General features: G+C 43.8%; 1 protein-coding gene across 1 annotated transcript in view; it reads right to left on the bottom strand.

Moving 5' to 3' along the window:
- KL (klotho) overlaps positions 1-22299 on the bottom strand; it is a 360970-nt gene that overhangs the window by 59563 nt on the left and 279108 nt on the right. Inside the window, exons 3-4 of the mRNA XM_078657164.1 lie at positions 9380-9648; positions 1357-2470 (exon numbers count right to left, since the gene is read on the bottom strand). Coding sequence (XP_078513290.1) covers positions 1357-2470; positions 9380-9648 — 1383 coding nt within the window. The remainder of the gene's footprint in view (positions 1-1356; positions 2471-9379; positions 9649-22299) is intronic.

Raw genomic sequence — 22299 nt, 5'->3', positions numbered from 1 at the left:
ATTTTATTAGTCTTATATAGAGCATACTTTGAGTCGCGCCAGGTGTTTATAATGGGCAGAGATTGAGAACTCTGGTGATGAGGCTGAAGGCAGGGCTAGTTTCTTACAGTGCCTGTCAGTTGGTTGACCTTGCTGCAGAGCATACAGAGCAATGGTCACATATTCAGTTGTAATTGAAATTCTGTGTAAATGTGTGTGAAGGGGATACAGAGTTGTAAAAATATCGACAACGTGAATGCAAATGAAGATAAAGTATTTACATGTGAATAAGTGCATTGTGTGTATTGGGGCTATGAAGGGAAGGAGATGCAAGGCAGTGCATTCAGGAGAAAGTGAAAAGAGGGTGCTGAAGAGGAACGAGGTGAGGTAAAAGATATGCAGATGGATGAGATGTGGAGAGGAAAGGGCATACATGTCTAACATAAAGTGCACATAACTGAACACCAATACTACTTCCACTGGCCTCAATCATATTTAATTCACAGTCTCACGATTTCAGAATTTAAACATTTTCAATATTAATTATGTATCACAAAATCATTACTCCTATTCATTTATCTTAAACAGCGAACAACATTTGACAAAGCCAATACTCCTTGCAGGTTTTAGGTGTATGTCAGTTGTTGTGTTATATGTCTTGATGCAATAAGAGAAAGCTCAGGGAGAAACCAAAATACCAGTCAGGTGGTACACTATGGGAATCACAGAAAATTATTTTCATGTTTCAGCCAAGTCCCTTTTAAAGAGCCCCACTTTTTTCCTTTCAGATAATGTCCCATCTACACATATTTCTTTAGGACTAATTGCAGCCTGAAGATGTGCGTGCTTCCCCAAGCCTGGTTAGAAAAGTTTCTTACAAAGGCGGTGCCTCACACATTGCAAGATATTGGGCAAGCACACACTTTAAAGGGCCTGAAGTTGTTGTGCTGCACAACTTGCACACTACAGACTCTGTTGAACATATTAAAGCAGTAAGATATGGGTCAGTATTTATTGTGGTTAAATATTTCAAGACTACACATTCACAATTGCTTTATAAACCTCCTTGCTTTCTCACAAAATTCTTTAAGATTTGCTTAAAATGGCACCATTTGGCAATCTTTTTTCAAGTTTTCTTGAGGGGAGGACCCCCTCCCCCAAACACCACATGCGTCCATTGAGCAAGCTCGCTTTACTCGCTACATAAAAGGCATACCCAACTTTTACACCCACCACTTTCAAATGTCACCATCGGACACTGTCCTTGTCTGTGCATTTTTACTCAATTTTTTCTACTTACAATTTTGTGTACAATGCAAAAGCGTGCAAGCATTTTATCTCTTTACGTCATTCAATAGTAGTTTACAAGAGTCTTACCTTTTAGTGCCTCATTGATATAATTCTCTATATAGTACACTCGCAGTTTGTCCTGGATCAAATTCTGGCCATCGTCAATGCCGTTGGCTAAAATATAAATTGGAATCTTTCCATATTTTGATTTCACCCAATTAAGAACTTTGCGTAGTCCCCAGGGAACCACAGCCATCCTCTTTGGTGAAAAGAGCCATGTGATATCATTTATTGGCTGTACTCCATAATAGTGGTCGTACTTTGACACATCTTCCTTTTCCCAGTAGACAAGCGTAGTGGTGTAATGACTCAAGGCAAAAAAGTCAAATGATCCCTGAATGAGTTTTCTTTCCTCATCAGAAAAGTTTGGCAAATAGAAGTTGTAAAGATCAAAGCTGTTCCTTTGGCTCAGCCATTCTCTCATCACACGTGGATAATCACCATTACCAAATATTGGTTCAGCAAGCCAACCTATATCAAACTCCAGAATCCTTTTGGTTGCTTCCTTGTCATTGTGGGAGAAGGGGCAAGCGGGTTCCACCCAATCTGCTTGCAAGGCTATTGAAATCTTACCTCTTTGAGCTTTCCTAAATTCTTTGTCATAGAGGTGCCATGCTAGTGCATGAGCCTTCAGCAAATTGTGCCCTGAAGTGTATGTGATGTTTCTCATGTAGGGTTCATTGAGCGTGATCCATATTCCAACATGGCTGCCAAGGTGCTGAAAGCAGAGTCTAGCATAATCCACAAAGGCCTTGACCGTCTCAACATTTTCCCAGGCTCCATGCTTGAAGAGTGCAAGGGGGAGTCCCTGATTTAAAGTAGTCGGCTGCCACAGGGCAACAACTGGAGTGATATTGACTCTAGCTAGTTCACTGACAAAACACTGGTAGTAGTGAAGCATTGTATGGTTGATAAGTGTTAGGTTCCCTAGTGGAAGAATCCAAGACCATGTGAGTGAAAAGTGAAAGTGGTTCACGTGCATTTCTTGGAGAAGAGCGATTTGGCGCCGGATAGAAGCAAAATCAGCACAGTGAGGTTTGCGCCTCTGGCTGATGACGCCCACTTTTATAAGCTTCTTGCTGACATTGAAATCCCATACGTAGATATTAGGATCACTGAATTGGGATAGGGTTGTATCAACCTACAATGAAAAAAACAGATGGGAATTAAAGATGATTACCCTATGAGGAACCAAATGAAGGATGGCAGACTCAGTGTTCTCCGGTCTGGTCACAGCATCATTCAACACCGTATTGCTTGGTTAAATGAACAACGATTAACAAGGTGCATCATTAGCAACATTTATATTCTCTGTCAGTAGTGACAGTTAAAATCACCCTTGTGAATACCTTACAAACATAAAATAATACTTTCACTACTTTTATTGTATCTCAGTGAAAAAGAATTGTGTAACATACATAACTGCTAAGTTTCCTTGGTCTATGAGAAACGTGGTATTCTAGTCCTATTTTATAATAGTATAAGCAAGACTGCATTTGGAGAAACACAGACTGCAAGGACCTCGGAAACTTGACAGGGCTGAACGTACACAAGGCAGTGCAAGCAAAGACGGTAATTTGTTAAAACATAAGTGCCTGGGCCCTCTTCAGGAGGCATTGCAACTTAAACCAACAATATCGCCTGCCAGCGCTGACAATGACAGTACCAGCACAACTACTTGCATTCACGCTCCTACAAGTCTGACAATTCATTTTTTAAAAATATATATGGGATTAAGATACAACTGTGTGTTAAGCTTCAAGTTTTTGAGAAATGACAAAAGGCAGCTCTGATTCAGATACTGCATCGTAAAAGCATGCAGAATGTTGAAAAGGAGTTTTTGTTCTAGTTCATATTTACTAAATAGATTTGAACATTTTATTTCTAATTATATTGATATAGTGATTAGTTAATGAAATGGTAACAGCAAAAAAAAAATCATCTGCAAAATTAACGTTTCTTGTGTTAGAAATAAAACAATTATTTCATGTTGTAACGTGTAAACAGAAAAGTAGGTGCTACACAGGGTTTAAGTTAATTTTGTTTCCATGAATCTTTCTTCAAATTCATTTTGTAATATGTGTGCCTTAATAACGAATATGCAAATAAGATATATATGTACCTTTCCCTATACATATATGTGTAACATTTCATTACTTTTAGGATTACCCTATACGTACACAAAACCATCATGATATTGATTGAAGTATTATTTACACATTTATTTGTGAGGTTATCATATGCTATTCAATTTGAGGCTCACATTTTAGCATAATGCATCGTGAAATGAGTTGTATTTTACGTAGGCCTCAATTCTTGCTTGTTTTTCCACAAGTGAATTTATGAACTGAATAATCTGAAGCCTATGGGCACTTTTAGTGAAGTTGCCACTTGTGTACTGACTCCCAATTGTTTCTTTTGATAACATGCAGTACAGTAGACTGTATTTGCAACAGAAATTGATACAAACTAGAACAGATACTTGGAAACATAATATTGAAATGCCTGAGCACATTTTCACTTACTTTGTGAATACCTTATTGTTTGTACGACAAAATTTAAATGATTTAAGGAAGTAGGTAACTTGAATTTCAAAATTCTTTCAGATTGTAAACTTTGTACCTACTACCTCATCCTATCGAAGGCGACCAATGACACAGAGTGGTCAGATATTCCTAGTGATGTCAAGAGGTGTTACCCCATAACTTACAGAATATAATAACACAGATTTCGGAGTGGAAGGAGGAGAGACTCACCAACTTTACAGCTTTTGGACTGACTGCTTGGACATTCGAGGGCATCTCAAGTTTTGACGTAATGCTGCGATCGGCTGCTGGTTGGTGTGCTAACGCAGTGGAACCTTTTCAGCTGAAGGGTTCACATCATGTTGCTGTGACTTTGGTGTTACTGCGACTGACTAAGACATATTCCTCTCTTTAATGCACTGGAACTGGTCACTTGGAACATTATGAACTTCCCTAAGAGTTTGTATGAGGCTCAGCTGGGTTCCTAGGTTTTTGGAGATCTATGATCTCCCTTGGCTTAAGAAGATCATTCCCTTTCCTTCTCGGATCTTGCAGTGATATTGATGCTGTAATAAACCTAAAACTATTCTTAATTTAGAAAGGTATGCAACATATTACATTTTTTTTTTTCTTGGATGAAAAACTAAGGGGTCTGTTCGGATGACCGCATGCCTTTCCGTGGCGGCAGCGCCGCCGCGGAAAGGCACTGCACAACTCACATCATAATATGTCTGGCGGTGTCTATTAGACACCGCCACCATATTATTCCTTTTCCGCCCCGGCAGCAAGGCGACCGGGGCGGAAAAGTGGCGGGGGGTGTTTCCCTCCGTTGCGGTCCCCCCCGCCATTGTAATGTGGCGGGGGGGGATATGGTGGAGGGCGGGCATTTATGTCGGGCGGATCGCCACCGCCACCATGGCGTGGCGATCTGCCCGACATTGTAATGGACCCCTAAGTGTTGAGATTTGAACTAAACTCTGCTGATTCTGACTCATTATTTCTCTGTGAGTAAATCATTTGGTTAATCTCTCTCTTGATTGGTATATTGATTTACAATAGATAAGGGATAGCAATTTGAATATAGCATTATCTTATTCTTGGTCCTCATTTGATAATTGCTCATCCGCCGAATATCCAGTCCCTTTCAGCACAAAACAAGATCCATTGGAGGACCACTTGAGAATGGTGGGTAGCAGGAGGTTAGAGGAAATTTCTTAAAATCAATTAACTGAGAAAAGGGAAAGTTAATTTTCTGGGCCAAGTACGCAAACGCTACAACAAAAGTGCCCCACTGTAAGGTGCAGGACAGGCTAAGATGCATTTTGGTTACTGCAAATTGCAAGCTTTATTTAATGCCTAATAGTGATTCCCAAAACGGAATACGCCATTTTAGAATACAATATTTTTCTGGGCCTTGATTTAATATAACTTGGAATAAGGGCATTGAACGCCCTCAAACATCATTTGCCGTTTTTATTGTTCCTAACATAAAACATTGTTGTGTATTTATGTTGGATTTTGCTTTGTCATTTTCAGCTTAGGATACTCAGTTTGGGAAGAACACATTGCCACCATCAAGGAAAATACTGTGTTATTTTAAGAGAAAATTAAACAACGAATTGTGTTTATGCTCATTTGTTGAAACTGCCATTTGTCTTGATGATGCTCTAGAGCTATTTAGTGATTACATTTCCCAAAACATCAACCATGCAATTAGTTTTGGCATCATAGATAAAAAATACTTTATTGAATGAAGAGTGGCATGTGATGCAACTTCATATTCATTCCTCCTTCTCACAGTCACACAGTCATAAAAATGAATGACATTTTCCATTGGGCAACAATATTTTAATTCACAAACATTTTGATAAACAGCTCTACAAGAAACGTTTAAGCATCTCTAGCCTGATTTGTAATGTATATCCATTACTGCTGAACCCACTTGGGTGAACAAGTTTAAGCAAACTCCTCTGGCGAAACTTTTGTTGAAAACGTTGATGTACAATTTAGTGTCTGAGAGCATTGTTTTATGCCAGTGTATTACTTAATCGTCTCTGCTCTTCTCTAAAAGACTTCTTCACTGTATGTAACATAATCTTTCATTTCAGTCAGCAAAGAAAACTGTTTTCAGCAATGAAAGGTTCAACATTTAACCTTTGACTCAAGAACTCTGGTTTCACATTCCAATGCATGATCCTTGATTCAAACTTTCGACTCTAGGCTACACTCCAGACACGTCTCCTTACCTCATACTGTAGAGTTCTTGATTCTTCACTTCTGACCTCACATTCCTGATTTTTTAATTTACACTCTCAATTTTACTCTCCAACTCCACACTCTTGATACCATGCAAGCTATGCCTGTGAAAACTCTATTCACTAATGTTTCACATTCAGAGAGTTATTATAAATTGTTATTGTTTATCATTATTGACCAAATATTTATGTCAGAGTCAAGGAAGAAACACTCAAAATGTGTTACACCATACATTTATATTTTTTGGATATTCAACCATTAAATGAGTCCAAAGAGTTTATTCTCTCCATAGGATAAGTTAGGCAACAAATTTGAGTTGATTGCTTCCAGGCTCAGTCAAAGAAAACTGCTCCACTTTTCGTATGTAGAAGAAGAACATCTATTCTTATATCTTCCTAATGGACATTGATAAGCCAGCCCAGCCAACACTTTTCGTCTTATACTAGTACTTCATCAGGGCTGAAAGAATATGTACACCATAATTACAATTAAAATATAAGATTACAAAAACAATCAATTATTTACACACATACATAGTTATAAGGAATTAAATCATTGTTGACTGCAAGAGAACCCTGATTTCTAAATTTCTTGCAATGATCTGATGCATCGGATCATTGCAAGTAATTTCTCCTTCAACCAACCACACTGACACCTCTTTTCTGTAGGACTCCTACTGCACGCATCTTGGACATACACAGAACCAGATTAGGAGGATGGGTTTTCACTTATGTCACTTCTAAAGCTTGCAACATCCTCCTACTGCACACCAGAGGCTCCTCCTATCTTACATTTCGCAAGAAGCTGAAGACCTGGCTTTTCAAATAACCAAGCTATCATAGACAGGACTAGGCTCACACATCTGTTGAGCACCAAGATACCCTTGCGGGTGACAGTGCACTGTACAAATATACATAACATACCTTCTAAAAAATATCTCATGGATATGTAGACAGAAATATAGATAAACAGATATATCGATAGATAGATTGATACATAGAAAGATAGATAGATAGATAGACAGATAGATAGATAGATAAAGATAGATATGAGCTTTCTTACTGCTGAGGGCTGTCTGTGTAATATCCACACACACACACACACACACATCTATATATATATCAAACAAACTTGCCTCCAATAGGGACCGAAAAAGGACACAGTGGATCAGTTTCAGGAAGGTTTATTTATAGTTGGCATTACGCGTTTCGGATAATTTCCTTCTTCAGATGCCAATCATACTACACAGGTGCCTGCTACAGTCCCTTCTTTAATGGTATGAACTTCCTCCCCATTGGTGGAAAATGAAAGGATTGCTTGGGCCAGCATCCATCTGGGCCGTCGACAGAAAGGCTACCTGGACACTGGATTGTTTCTTCCCATTAACAACCACCACCTCAGCTGTCCAATGCCTTCTGCAGCCTCCATTGGGGCAAAGTCCCGGAAACGTACGACAATGCTGCATGTCTCACCGTGAAGTCACAGTCCCATTATGGCCAAACTCCTGCCCTCCCATGGCCTCAGTGTACTAGCACCATCCGATACTTCGAATCACTTCCTTCAATTACCACTGCTGTGCTTGGTTCATCAGGGCGTGTCCCTTTACTTGCACAGTGGGTACGCAAGAAACATCAAACAAACTCGTCTCCAGTAGGGAACAAAAAGGGACACAGCAGATCAGTTTCAGGTAGGTTTATTTGTAGTTGGCATTACGCGTTTCGGATAATTTCCTTCCTCAAATGCCAAGCATACTACACAGGTGCTTGCTACAGTCCCTTCTTCAATGGTATGAACTTCCTCCCCAATGGTGGAAAATGAAAGGACTGCAGGATCCAGCATCCATCTGGGCGGACGACAGGAAGGTTACCTGGACGCAAGAATGTTTCTTCCCACAAACAACACCACCTCAGCTGTCCAACACCTTCTGCAGCCTCCGTTGCGGGCAAAGTCCAGGAAACACACGACAATGCTGCGTGTCTCACTGTGAAGTCACAGTCCCATTATGGCCGAATACCTGCCCTCTTGTGGCCGCAGCGTACCAAGCACCATCCGATACCTCAAATCACTTCCTCCAATTACCACTGCTGTGCTTGGTTCGTCAGTGCGGGTCCCTTTACCTGCGCAGTGGTTACGCAAAAAACATCAAACAAACTCGCCTCTAGTAGGGAACGAAAAGGGACACAGCGGATCAGTTTCAGGTAGGTTTATTTGTAGTTGGCATTACGCGTTTCGGATAATTTCCTTCCTCAGATGCCAATCATACTACACAGGTGCTGCCCTCCCGTGGCCTCAGCGTACCAAGCACCATCCAATACCTCCAATCATTATCTATCTAGACTCAACTTACAACCAGTAGCGGGCAGTTTCTTGGCAAAGAGGCAGGTGGAGGGAGCTGAGGGGACTGGAATGAACAACCAAAACAATAAATAATAAAATCACTTACCTCTTCGACAATCTGACGCTCCACGCTCCTCTCTGGCTCTGTCACGGTCCACTGCCGGGCACAGGCTCAGATAATCCCCAGGGCCAATCCTGACACTGCATTAAAGCAGCATCAGGATTGGCCTGAATGCTGGTGATTTGCGCTCTTAGGGAGACTAGGAGCCTGTGCTTGCTGGTCTCTCCAACCCAGCAACGATGCTAGGTTGGAGAGAGCTTTAGTACGCATGAGGGTATGGCTGGCCTGAGACGGCCGGCAAAAACCCTCATGTGCACTGCCGAGTGCACCTAAAACTCCCCCTCTGCCTGTCATCTCCGTGGCCCCACCCCTAAGTGATGCTACGGAGAAAAATAAAACGATAATAAACACATGTTTATTATTATTTTACTTTTAATTTTTTGGCTGCTGGCAGACGGTGCGCTGCTCCTCCACCATAGCGGAGGAACTGCCGCTGGCTAAAACCACCTCCCACCACATCTTAACCCTCGCTCTACACCTCCTTCCCCTTAACTAAGACTTACCATGGTAGATCTCTGAGACGCTCTGCTGCAAATCATCACCTTCCACAGGCTAGTCATGATATTTCTGATGAACATTATTTATTTATTAAGGACATTTTATAGTGCAAACCACATCACTCTGCTTGCCCGCAACTCTATTGAAAGTATGTCCAGCCAAATGGGTTTGTAGATTGAAACTCACAAATGGGTGAAAATCATTGACTGGGAGTTGTGTGTTCATGCAACCCCAGACCTACAGTGGAAGAAGCTACATTGGCTTATGACAACTGGGCACTTATCAAACACTGTTGTGCACTTATTAGACTTACTTGAATGGAGTAGGCTACAGTTCCCCAGGCAAAGTGACAAGGAAATGTTCCATTCAGTGGCTGGATTTCAGGTAGTGGAGGAAATCCATTCTTTTCTATAAGTTTTTGATAGAACAATGCTGATGACTTTGGCTGCAGCTTCTTGCTGTGCTTCGTGAAATCAACATAATATAGCCCACGTCTAATATTGTATCCTCTGTGCCATTCAAACCCATCCATGAGAGACCAGACGGTGTAGCCAATTACGTTGACGTTGTCGTATTTTATCGCTGAGTAGAGAAGGATTAAAAATAAGATCATGTTTGTTTTATAACAATAATTTAACACTGGTGGTGTTGAGAAAACATAATAGAAAAAAAGGACAACGGACAAAAGAAAGATACATTATCATACATGAACGCATTCATCCTTTTACTTCTGGATGCCTAAATTAAGAAAACCTAAATTCAGATGTTATTTATTGACTCAGCAAAGAGCCATACAATAACCGTAGTATGTTTTAACATAGCATGCATTAAAATTGCTATAAAAGACATAAATACTTAAAACACACACATAATGCTAGGCAAAAGTTTTTTAATGTATTTTAAACAACCAGTTGTTGTCCTGTCAGTGTACACCTTTTGAGCTGCCAGGCTGGCAAAATGTAAGCTGAAACGGGCAGAAAAATATGTGTGTATCAGTCTAGTGGTACAGAGCAGTTTCACCTCCAGTGATATTGATTCCATATTGTTTGAACAATGTGAAGATTCAATAAAAAGAAATTGAAGAATTGAAAAATAGAGAGCACCAGTACCATCAGATATGAACTACTAAATAAATCTTTGAAGCAAGGCATATAAGACTTGACTAGAAAAATAGATATCTCAACTATAAATAAATAATGATAAAATAAAAGATAATTATATCTTACATTCTTATCAATTGCAGCCCTTGGAGGTAAAGGTGAGTTGCAGATACATTGGGAAAGTGATATTTGTTTTGGCAAAATACTCAAGGCCAGTTTTATGACTCTGCATGGCATTTTTAGTTAGAGCCTGGGAGAGGGCAAGCACTGCATGTGCTCTCACTTGCGAGACGCTATTATTTACAGTAAAGGGCTTGGAGCCTGCCAATTGCTTACCATTTGTTAGCTTCAGTGTCACTCTCCTTTGCTGCCTCCTATTTGACTAATGCAGGCCAAGTGTCACTTCCGTTCCTTTCAGTGAGCATTGACCAAGCACAGATTGAGTCAACTTAATTGATGCCCGCCTGCTGTTCACCCTGTGTACTACTTCTTCTTCCCTCGCTCCAACTACCCCTACCCCATCTGGTGGTCCTTCCCTTCTCCCCACTCCTGCCACCTTTCACTTTCCCCTCCCACCTCTTCCAGTCCAATATTGCTAATCCCTCTCCCTCATCTCCATTGTGTTACTACACTCACTTTTTTTTACATATAGCACAGCAGTGCAGGTTGCTGTAGAACACAGTTTAGAAAATAAAGCAATGTTAAACAGCAGCTACCAGTTCAACGTGTTAAAAAAAACATTGACAAAGCCAATAGATCTTGCGTAGGTGAAGCCTATTGGCTTTCCCAATGCTAGTTTAAAATATACATTTGTCTATTGTAGATTTTGCCAAACCTCATGCTGATTGGTAAAAAAAGACACAGGATTTTTGTTTGCAAAAGCCTAATAAACAGAATCAAATAAAATGTTTCAGGGAGGAAGGTGTTTGTCCAACTTACTTTTTGGTGGTTTCGTGTAAATCTGCATTGTGGATATGAAATCTTTACAGAACCCAAAATATCATTATATTAATAGTTTTATTCTCAAATAAGTGCCAGAATGATTTAATATAATATCAAATGTGATTGTTTCACAATAAATCCTAAATCGTTGTTATGTTGGCTAATCACAATAGCTGTATTTAGAACTTCGACAGTCTAGAGGAGCAGAACATTTCTGCTCCATCAGCATGTATGAGGCTTTAAAATCAATTCTCATACTGTTGCAAGGTGGATTATTAGTAGAGGGTAAGTATGCATTTACCGCTAGCAATAAAGCCACCAACACAATATATAGCCTAGACGAAGTCTCAATAAGTTATGTTGCCTAACCCTTGGTAGCTGGCTGCGAGCAGGCAGGCTTAACTTAGGCGAAAGGTGTGTAAAGCATTTAAAAATACCATTAGATTAAATAAGTAAGACAAACCATAAAAATCCCCAACCTATTTATAATCACAAGAAATATTTTTATGATTAAAATAACACCAACACTAATTTAATCCGTTTGTAGGGAACAGGAAATATGAATGTTCAAAGAATAACCACTTTCCAGTGCTTAAAAACCAATAGCATCAATTTATAACATGTGGTCACACTTGACTGGTACAAAGTCAATGTTTGAGGCTGAACGTGATGGAGCCCTGGTCGGCTTCACTAAGAGGGAAACCTGGGTAAAACGTTTGCCATTGCACTTAGAAACATTTCTGGAGGATTTTCTCTCAACGTCGAGTGGGCCTCTCGAGCAGACCAGATTTGCAGCAACTTCATCGCTGAAAGTGGTCAGCTAGGTTCTTCTTGCTGGAGATGATGCAGGTGGAGCTCTTTTAACCTGTTGCTTTCAGGGAGTGCACTCCTTCTCTTTTTAAAGCAAGGCAAAGTCCTTAGGGCTGTACTTCTTTAGTGTGCAGTAGGTGCAGCCATTCAGAGTGCAGTCAACTTGGTTCAAGCCAGGTTTCCAGCAGGGCAGTTCTTCTTACTGTTGTAGTTTTAGGCAGGGGATCTGAGTCGCTATACAGCTCTTCCATATTTATCCAGTCTTCCGGGGCGACAAGTGTGGGGGCACGCCTGACCAACCTTGCTCATTGCACCATCAGGATTCAAGCAAGCCGGGCCGACGACGCCTGAAATGGCAGAAACCGGTCCCCGGAAGCTTGTTTCCTTCCCAGTATAAGAATTGGCTTGGTAGTTTGGTTTGCCCTGTTCCCATCATGCACTGGGACAGGAACAGACTAATTTGCATATAGACAAGTTCTGAGCTGGGATGGTGCAGTGAGCTAAAAAACGGTGATGGATCAAGCCCTGATCTTTGGACTGGGTAAGAGTGGTCTGCTTAATTCAGGCACTCTGTTCATCACCACCCCCTTTTCTGAATAATTTTGTCCACCATAAGCGTGGAAGGGTATACTCAGATGTGAGTCCCTTGCTCATTGCACCATCAGGATTCAAGCAAGCCGGGCCGACGACGCCTGAAATGGCAGAAACCGGTCCCCGGAAGCTTGTTTCCTTCCCAGTATAAGAATTGGCTTGGTAGTTTGGTTTGCCCTGTTCCCATCATGCACTGGGACAGGAACAGACTAATTTGCATATAGCCAAGTTCTGAGCTGGGATGGTGCAGTGAGCTAAAAAATGGTGATGGATCAAGCCCTGATCTTTGGACTGGGTAAGAGTGGTCTGCTTAATTCAGGCACTCTGTTCATCACCACCCCCTTTTCTGAATCATTTTGTCCACCATAAGCGTGGAAGGGTATACTCAGATGTGAGTCCCTTGCTCATTGCACCATCAGGATTCAAGCAAGCCGGGCCGACGACGCCTGAAATGGCAGAAACCGGTCCCCGGAAGCTTGTTTCCTTCCCAGTATAAGAATTGGCTTGGTAGTTTGGTTTGCCCTGTTCCCATCATGCACTGAGACAGGAACAGACTAATTTGCATATAGCCAAGTTCTGAGCTGGGATGGTGCAGTGAGCTAAAAAACGGTGATGGATCAAGCCCTGATCTTTGGACTGGGTAAGAGTGGTCTGCTTAATTCAGGCACTCTGTTCATCACCACCCCCTTTTCTGAATCATTTTGCCCACCATAAGCGTGGAAGGGTATACTCAGATGTGAGTCCCTTGCTCATTGCACCATCAGGATTCAAGCAAGCCGGGCCGACGACGCCTGAAATGGCAGAAACCGGTCCCCGGAAGCTTGTTTCCTTCCCAGTATAAGAATTGGCTTGGTAGTTTGGTTTGCCCTGTTCCCATCATGCACTGGGACAGGAACAGACTAATTTGCATATAGCCAAGTTCTGAGCTGGGATGGTGCAGTGAGCTAAAAAACGGTGATGGATCAAGCCCTGATCTTTGGACTGGGTAAGAGTGGTCTGCTTAATTCAGGCACTCTGTTCATCACCACCCCCTTTTCTGAATCATTTTGTCCACCATAAGCGTGGAAGGGTATACTCAGATGTGAGTCCCTTGCTCATTGCACCATCAGGATTCAAGCAAGCCGGGCCGACGACGCCTGAAATGGCAGAAACCGGTCCCCGGAAGCTTGTTTCCTTCCCAGTATAAGAATTGGCTTGGTAGTTTCGTTTGCCCTGTTCCCATCATGCACTGGGACAGGAACAGACTAATTTGCATATAGCCAAGTTCTGAGCTGGGATGGTGCAGTGAGCTAAAAAACGGTGATGGATCAAGCCCTGATCTTTGGACTGGGTAAGAGTGGTCTGCTTAATTCAGGCACTCTGTTCATCACCACCCCCTTTTCTGAATCATTTTGTCCACCATAAGCGTGGAAGGGTATACTCAGATGTGAGTCCCTTGCTCATTGCACCATCAGGATTCAAGCAAGCCGGGCCGACGACGCCTGAAATGGCAGAAACCGGTCCCCGGAAGCTTGTTTCCTTCCCAGTATAAGAATTGGCTTGGTAGTTTGGTTTGCCCTGTTCCCATCATGCACTGGGACAGGAACAGACTAATTTGCATATAGCCAAGTTCTGAGCTGGGATGGTGCAGTGAGCTAAAAAACGGTGATGGATCAAGCCCTGATCTTTGGACTGGGTAAGAGTGGTCTGCTTAATTCAGGCACTCTGTTCATCACCACCCCCTTTTCTGAATCATTTTGTCCACCATAAGCGTGGAAGGGTATACTCAGATGTGAGTCCCTTGCTCATTGCACCATCAGGATTCAAGCAAGCCGGGCCGACGACGCCTGAAATGGCAGAAACCGGTCCCCGGAAGCTTGTTTCCTTCCCAGTATAAGAATTGGCTTGGTAGTTTGGTTTGCCCTGTTCCCATCATGCACTGGGACAGGAACAGACTATTTTGCATATAGCCAAGTTCTGAGCTGGGATGGTGCAGTAGCTAAAAAACGGTGATGGATCAAGCCCTGATCTTTGGACTGGGTAAGAGTGGTCTGCTTAATTCAGGCACTCTGTTCATCACCACCCCCTTTTCTGAATCATTTTGTCCACCATAAGCGTGGAAGGGTATACTCAGATGTGAGTCCCTTGCTCATTGCACCATCAGGATTCAAGCAAGCCGGGCCGACGACGCCTGAAATGGCAGAAACCGGTCCCCGGAAGCTTGTTTCCTTCCCAGTATAAGAATTGGCTTGGTAGTTTGGTTTGCCCTGTTCCCATCATGCACTGGGACAGGAACAGACTAATTTGCATATAGCCAAGTTCTGAGCTGGGATCGTGCAGTGAGCTAAAAAACGGTGATGGATCAAGCCCTGATCTTTGGACTGGGTAAGAGTGGTCTGCTTAATTCAGGCACTCTGTTCATCACCACCCCCTTTTCTGAATCATTTTGTCCACCATAAGCGTGGAAGGGTATACTCAGATGTGAGTCCCTTGCTCATTGCACCATCAGGATTCAAGCAAGCCGGGCCGACGACGCCTGAAATGGCAGAAACCGGTCCCCGGAAGTTTGTTTCCTTCCCAGTATAAGAATTGGCTTGGTAGTTTGGTTTGCCCTGTTCCCATCATGCACTGGGACAGGAACAGACTAATTTGCATATAGCCAAGTTCTGAGCTGGGATGGTGCAGTGAGCTAAAAAACGGTGATGGATCAAGCCCTGATCTTTGGACTGGGTAAGAGTGGTCTGCTTAATTCAGGCACTCTGTTCATCACCACCCCCTTTTCTGAATCATTTTGTCCACCATAAGCGTGGAAGGGTATACTCAGATGTGAGTCCCTTGCTCATTGCACCATCAGGATTCAAGCAAGCCGGGCCGACGACGCCTGAAATGGCAGAAACCGGTCCCCGGAAGCTTGTTTCCTTCCCAGTATAAGAATTGGCTTGGTAGTTTGGTTTGCCCTGTTCCCATCATGCACTGGGACAGGAACAGACTAATTTGCATATAGCCAAGTTCTGAGCTGGGATGGTGCAGTGAGCTAAAAAACGGTGATGGATCAAGCCCTGATCTTTGGACTGGGTAAGAGTGGTCTGCTTAATTCAGGCACTCTGTTCATCACCACCCCCTTTTCTGAATCATTTTGTCCACCATAAGCGTGGAAGGGTATACTCAGATGTGAGTCCTTTGCTCATTGCACCATCAGGATTCAAGCAAGCCGGGCCAACGACGCCTGAAATGGCAGAAACCGGTCCCCGGAAGCTTGTTTCCTTCCCAGTATAAGAATTGGCTTGGTAGTTTGGTTTGCCCTGTTCCCATCATGCACTGGGACAGGAACAGACTAATTTGCATATAGCCAAGTTCTGAGCTGGGATGGTGCAGTGAGCTAAAAAACGGTGATGGATCAAGCCCTGATCTTTGGACTGGGTAAGAGTGGTCTGCTTAATTCAGGCACTCTGTTCATCACCACCCCCTTTTCTGAATCATTTTGTCCACCATAAGCGTGGAAGGGTATACTCAGATGTGAGTCCCTTGCTCATTGCACCATCAGGATTCAAGCAAGCCGGGCCGACGACGCCTGAAATGGCAGAAACCGATCCCCGGAAGCTTGTTTCCTTCCCAGTATAAGAATTGGCTTGGTAGTTTGGTTTGCCCTGTTCCCATCATGCACTGGGACAGGAACAGACTAATTTGCATATAGCCAAGTTCTGAGCTGGGATGGTGCAGTGAGCTAAAAAACGGTGATGGATCAAGCCCTGATCTTTGGACTGGGTAAGAGTGGTCTGCTTAATTCAGGCACTCTGTTCATCACCACCCCCTTTTCTGAATCATTTTGTCCACCATAAGCGTGGAAGGGTATACTCAGATGTGAGTCCCTTGCTCATTGCACCATCAGGATTCAAGCAAGCCGGGCCGACGACGCCTGAAATGGCAGAAACCGGTCCCCGGAAGCTTGTTTCCTTCCCAGTATAAGAATTGGCTTGGTAGTTTGGTTTGCCCTGTTCCCATCATGCACTGGGACAGGAACAGACTAATTTGCATATAGCCAAGTTCTGAGCTGGGATGGTGCAGTGAGCTAAAAAACGGTGATGGATCAAGCCCTGATCTTTGGACTGGGTAAGAGTGGTCTGCTTAATTCAGGCACTCTGTTCATCACCACCCCCTTTTCTGAATCATTTTGTCCACCATAAGCGTGGAAGGGTATACTCAGATGTGAGTCCCTTGCTCATTGCACCATCAGGATTCAAGCAAGCCGGGCCGACGACGCCTGAAATGGCAGAAACCGGTCCCCGGAAGCTTGTTTCCTTCCCAGTATAAGAATTGGCTTGGTAGTTTGGTTTGCCCTGTTCCCATCATGCACTGGGACAGGAACAGACTAATTTGCATATAGCCAAGTTCTGAGCTGGGATGGTGCAGTGAGCTAAAAAACGGTGATGGATCAAGCCCTGATCTTTGGACTGGGTAAGAGTGGTCTGCTTAATTCAGGCACTCTGTTCATCACCACCCCCTTTTCTGAATCATTTTGTCCACCATAAGCGTGGAAGGGTATACTCAGATGTGAGTCCCTTGCTCATTGCACCATCAGGATTCAAGCAAGCCGGGCCGACGACGCCTGAAATGGCAGAAACCGGTCCCCGGAAGCTTGTTTCCTTCCCAGTATAAGAATTGGCTTGGTAGTTTGGTTTGCCCTGTTCCCATCATGCACTGGGACAGGAACAGACTAATTTGCATATAGCCAAGTTCTGAGCTGGGATGGTGCAGTGAGCTAAAAAACGGTGATGGATCAAGCCCTGATCTTTGGACTGGGTAAGAGTGGTCTGCTTAATTCAGGCACTCTGTTCATCACCACCCCCTTTTCTGAATCATTTTGTCCACCATAAGCGTGGAAGGGTATACTCAGATGTGAGTCCCTTGCTCATTGCACCATCAGGATTCAAGCAAGCCGGGCCGACGACGCCTGAAATGGCAGAAACCGATCCCCGGAAGCTTGTTTCCTTCCCAGTATAAGAATTGGCTTGGTAGTTTGGTTTGCCCTGTTCCCATCATGCACTGGGACAGGAACAGACTAATTTGCATATAGCCAAGTTCTGAGCTGGGATGGTGCAGTGAGCTAAAAAACGGTGATGGATCAAGCCCTGATCTTTGGACTGGGTAAGAGTGGTCTGCTTAATTCAGGCACTCTGTTCATCACCACCCCCTTTTCTGAATCATTTTGTCCACCATAAGCGTAGAAGGGTATACTCAGATGTGAGTCCCTTGCTCATTGCACCATCAGGATTCAAGCAAGCCGGGCTGACGACGCCTGAAATGGCAGAAACCGGTCCCCGGAAGCTTGTTTCCTTCCCAGTATAAGAATTGGCTCGGTAGTTTGGTTTGCCCTGTTCCCATCATGCACTGGGACAGGAACAGACTAATTTGCATATAGCCAAGTTCTGAGCAGGGATGGTGCAGTGAGCTAAAAAACGGTGATGGATCAAGCCCTGATCTTTGGACTGGGTAAGAGTGGTCTGCTTAATTCAGGCACTCTGTTCATCACCACCCCCTTTTCTGAATCATTTTGTCCACCATAAGCGTGGAAGGGTATACTCAGATGTGAGTCCCTTGCTCATTGCACCATCAGGATTCAAGCAAGCCGGGCCGACGACGCCTGAAATGGCAGAAACCGATCCCCGGAAGCTTGTTTCCTTCCCAGTATAAGAATTGGCTTGGTAGTTTGGTTTGCCCTGTTCCCATCATGCACTGGGACAGGAACAGACTAATTTGCATATAGCCAAGTTCTGAGCTGGGATGGTGCAGTGAGCTAAAAAACGGTGATGGATCAAGCCCTGATCTTTGGACTGGGTAAGAGTGGTCTGCTTAATTCAGGCACTCTGTTCATCACCACCCCCTTTTCTGAATCATTTTGTCCACCATAAGCGTGGAAGGGTATACTCAGATGTGAGTCCCTTGCTCATTGCACCATCAGGATTCAAGCAAGCCGGGCCGACGACGCCTGAAATGGCAGAAACCGGTCCCCGGAAGCTTGTTTCCTTCCCAGTATAAGAATTGGCTTGGTAGTTTGGTTTGCCCTGTTCCCATCATGCACTGGGACAGGAACAGACTAATTTGCATATAGCCAAGTTCTGAGCTGGGATGGTGCAGTGAGCTAAAAAACGGTGATGGATCAAGCCCTGATCTTTGGACTGGGTAAGAGTGGTCTGCTTAATTCAGGCACTCTGTTCATCACCACCCCCTTTTCTGAATCATTTTGTCCACCATAAGCGTGGAAGGGTATACTCAGATGTGAGTCCCTTGCTCATTGCACCATCAGGATTCAAGCAAGCCGGGCCGACGACGCCTGAAATGGCAGAAACCGGTCCCCGGAAGCTTGTTTCCTTCCCAGTATAAGAATTGGCTTGGTAGTTTGGTTTGCCCTGTTCCCATCATGCACTGGGACAGGAACAGACTAATTTGCATATAGCCAAGTTCTGAGCTGGGATGGTGCAGTGAGCTAAAAAACGGTGATGGATCAAGCCCTGATCTTTGGACTGGGTAAGAGTGGTCTGCTTAATTCAGACACTCTGTTCATCACCACCCCCTTTTCTGAATCATTTTGTCCACCATAAGCGTGGAAGGGTATACTCAGATGTGAGTCCCTTGCTCATTGCACCATCAGGATTCAAGCAAGCTGGGCCGACGACGCCTGAAATGGCAGAAACCGGTCCCCAGAAGCTTGTTTCCTTCCCAGTATAAGAATTGGCTTGGTAGTTTGGTTTGCCCTGTTCCCATCATGCACTGGGACAGGAACAGACTAATTTGCATATAGCCAAGTTCTGAGCTGGGATGGTGCAGTGAGCTAAAAAACGGTGATGGATCAAGCCCTGATCTTTGGACTGGGTAAGAGTGGTCTGCTTAATTCAGGCACTCTGTTCATCACCACCCCCTTTTCTGAATCATTTTGTCCACCATAAGCGTGGAAGGGTATACTCAGATGTGAGTCCCTTGCTCATTGCACCATCAGGATTCAAGGAAGCCGGGCCGACGACGCCTGAAATGGCAGAAACCGATCCCCGGAAGCTTGTTTCCTTCCCAGTATAAGAATTGGCTTGGTAGTTTGGTTTGCCCTGTTCCCATCATGCACTGGGACAGGAACAGACTAATTTGCATATAGCCAAGTTCTGAGCTGGGATGGTGCAGTGAGCTAAAAAACGGTGATGGATCAAGCCCTGATCTTTGGACTGGGTAAGAGTGGTCTGCTTAATTCAGGCACTCTGTTCATCACCACCCCCTTTTCTGAATCATTTTGTCCACCATAAGCGTGGAAGGGTATACTCAGATGTGAGTCCCTTGCTCATTGCACCATCAGGATTCAAGCAAGCCGGGCCGACGACGCCTGAAATGGCAGAAACCGGTCCCCGGAAGCTTGTTTCCTTCCCAGTATAAGAATTGGCTTGGTAGTTTGGTTTGCCCTGTTCCCATCATGCACTGGGACAGGAACAGACTAATTTGCATATAGCCAAGTTCTGAGCTGGGATGGTGCAGTGAGCTAAAAAACGGTGATGGATCAAGCCCTGATCTTTGGACTGGGTAAGAGTGGTCTGCTTAATTCAGGCACTCTGTTCATCACCACCCCCTTTTCTGAATCATTTTGTCCACCATAAGCGTGGAAGGGTATACTCAGATGTGAGTCCCTTGCTCATTGCACCATCAGGATTCAAGCAAGCCGGGCCGACGACGCCTGAAATGGCAGAAACCGGTCCCCGGAAGCTTGTTTCCTTCCCAGTATAAGAATTGGCTTGGTAGTTTGGTTTGCCCTGTTCCCATCATGCACTGGGACAGGAACAGACTAATTTGCATATAGCCAAGTTCTGAGCTGGGATGGTGCAGTGAGCTAAAAAACGGTGATGGATCAAGCCCTGATCTTTGGACTGGGTAAGAGTGGTCTGCTTAATTCAGGCACTTTGTTCATCACCACCCCCTTTTCTGAATCATTTGTCCACCATAAGCGTGGAAGGGTATACTCAGATGTGAGTCCCTTGCTCATTGCACCATCAGGATTCAAGCAAGCCGGGCCGACGACGCCTGAAATGGCAGAAACCGGTCCCCGGAAGCTTGTTTCCTTCCCAGTATAAGAATTGGCTTGGTAGTTTGGTTTGCCCTGTTCCCATCATGCACTGGGACAGGAACAGACTAATTTGCATATAGCCAAGTTCTGAGCTGGGATGGTGCAGTGAGCTAAAAAACGGTGATGGATCAAGCCCTGATCTTTGGACTGGGTAAGAGTGGTCTGCTTAATTCAGGCACTCTGTTCATCACCACCCCCTTTTCTGAATCATTTTGTTGACCAATGGGGTACAGCATGCCACCCAAAAGTATGACAATTTCCTCCAGAGTGTGGCATATTCTTGTCACACAAAGTACTGTACTTTTAAAATTCAAGATGGAGAAACTTTCTCCTTGGGATTAAGATCTAACAAAGTCAATCCAACTGGTGTGGCTTATTTCCCTTAACATTAACATTTTGTTCCAGACCTACTGCAAATTTCATTCCTGGGGTTCCCATCCGGCTGCGTTGTACAGGAAAAGGGGGTAAACCTGGCTTGCATCCTTATTCTCCTGCTCTCTTTGAAGACTAGTTTGTTTGTCCAGTTCCCTTCCTGGCCCTTTCTCTGCAGCTGTAGATCTCCCCTGACCAGACAGACACCATTTGTTTCAGTGCAAGCCACTAACCGCCTCATCAGAGAATGTTGGGTCAGCCTGTAAAGGCTGGCCAATCAGGGGAGGTTGCCAGAAGGCTGGATTTTGACTCACAGAAAAGAAAGTTCTATAGCTTCTTTTCTGTATTAGTTATGATATATTCCACAGTGGAAAGTTGTATTTATCATTACTAACCTTTTAAGTCCTCTAAAAATTATTTTAGCTCCTCCTGTCAATAGTTTTACTTTATTGCAGTATTCCCATATTGCCATATGGAGCTAAGATGCTGCATTGGGGAAAAATGAAATTGATAATTTTACCCTTATTGGGGCATATAAAACACCTTTTAAAACATCCCTGCTTATTTTTACATGACACCCTACCCAGGGGACACCTAGGGTAGATCTTAGGGGTAATCTATATGTAAAGTAAGGTAGTTAATACTTTGGAAGTACCTTTAAATCCAGAGTTGAATTTACATATACTTTAAATTTAACAACAGCTTTCATTGCAGGGATGGCTTTTAAAATAACAGCAGGCAACACAGCAGTGCACACTTAAGTGCATTAAATCTGCTGGATCCCAAAATCTATGTGCCCTACCATATACTAGGGACTTACAGATAGGTTGTCAGTACCAATTGTATTTATACCAAATTACCATAAACCATTCAAGCAGAGCACTGGCGCTGGGCCTGGTTGGCAGAGCCCATGCACAGTCAGAGTCAGTTACCACCAGTATCAGTCACATATTGGGGGTGATCAGGACAAAAAGGATGACTTTCCCACACATACCAAGTCATGAATACAAAATCCACTTGAGGGCAGTTTGGGCACACCCCATCCACTGGTCTTAACAGAGGTGGAACTTGTCCGTATTCAATGAAAGAAAGCACAAATGATCCAGGAATCTAGAACCCAGAACATTTGGTTCACAAATCATTCAAACCATATAAAAACATTGTCCTCTACCCTTTAAACTTACGCTCGGGGATGTTTGCAGTCACTCAGAGGCCTGGCAAATTGACTTGTGAGTGAGCCAAGAGAAATAAAAAGTTGTGGGGAGTTTAAACTCAAAATGCCTACGATGTGTACTGGAGATTCAGGATCCCCTGGGGCCCGAGCCCCCATGCTCCTTATTC

The sequence above is a fragment of the Lissotriton helveticus genome, chromosome 8 (assembly GCF_964261635.1).
Source record: "Lissotriton helveticus chromosome 8, aLisHel1.1, whole genome shotgun sequence".
NCBI classification, from domain to species: Eukaryota; Metazoa; Chordata; class Amphibia; order Caudata; family Salamandridae; genus Lissotriton; species Lissotriton helveticus.
Note: the sequence above shows the minus strand (reverse complement) of the source record. Positions and strands in the feature narration are given on the sequence as shown.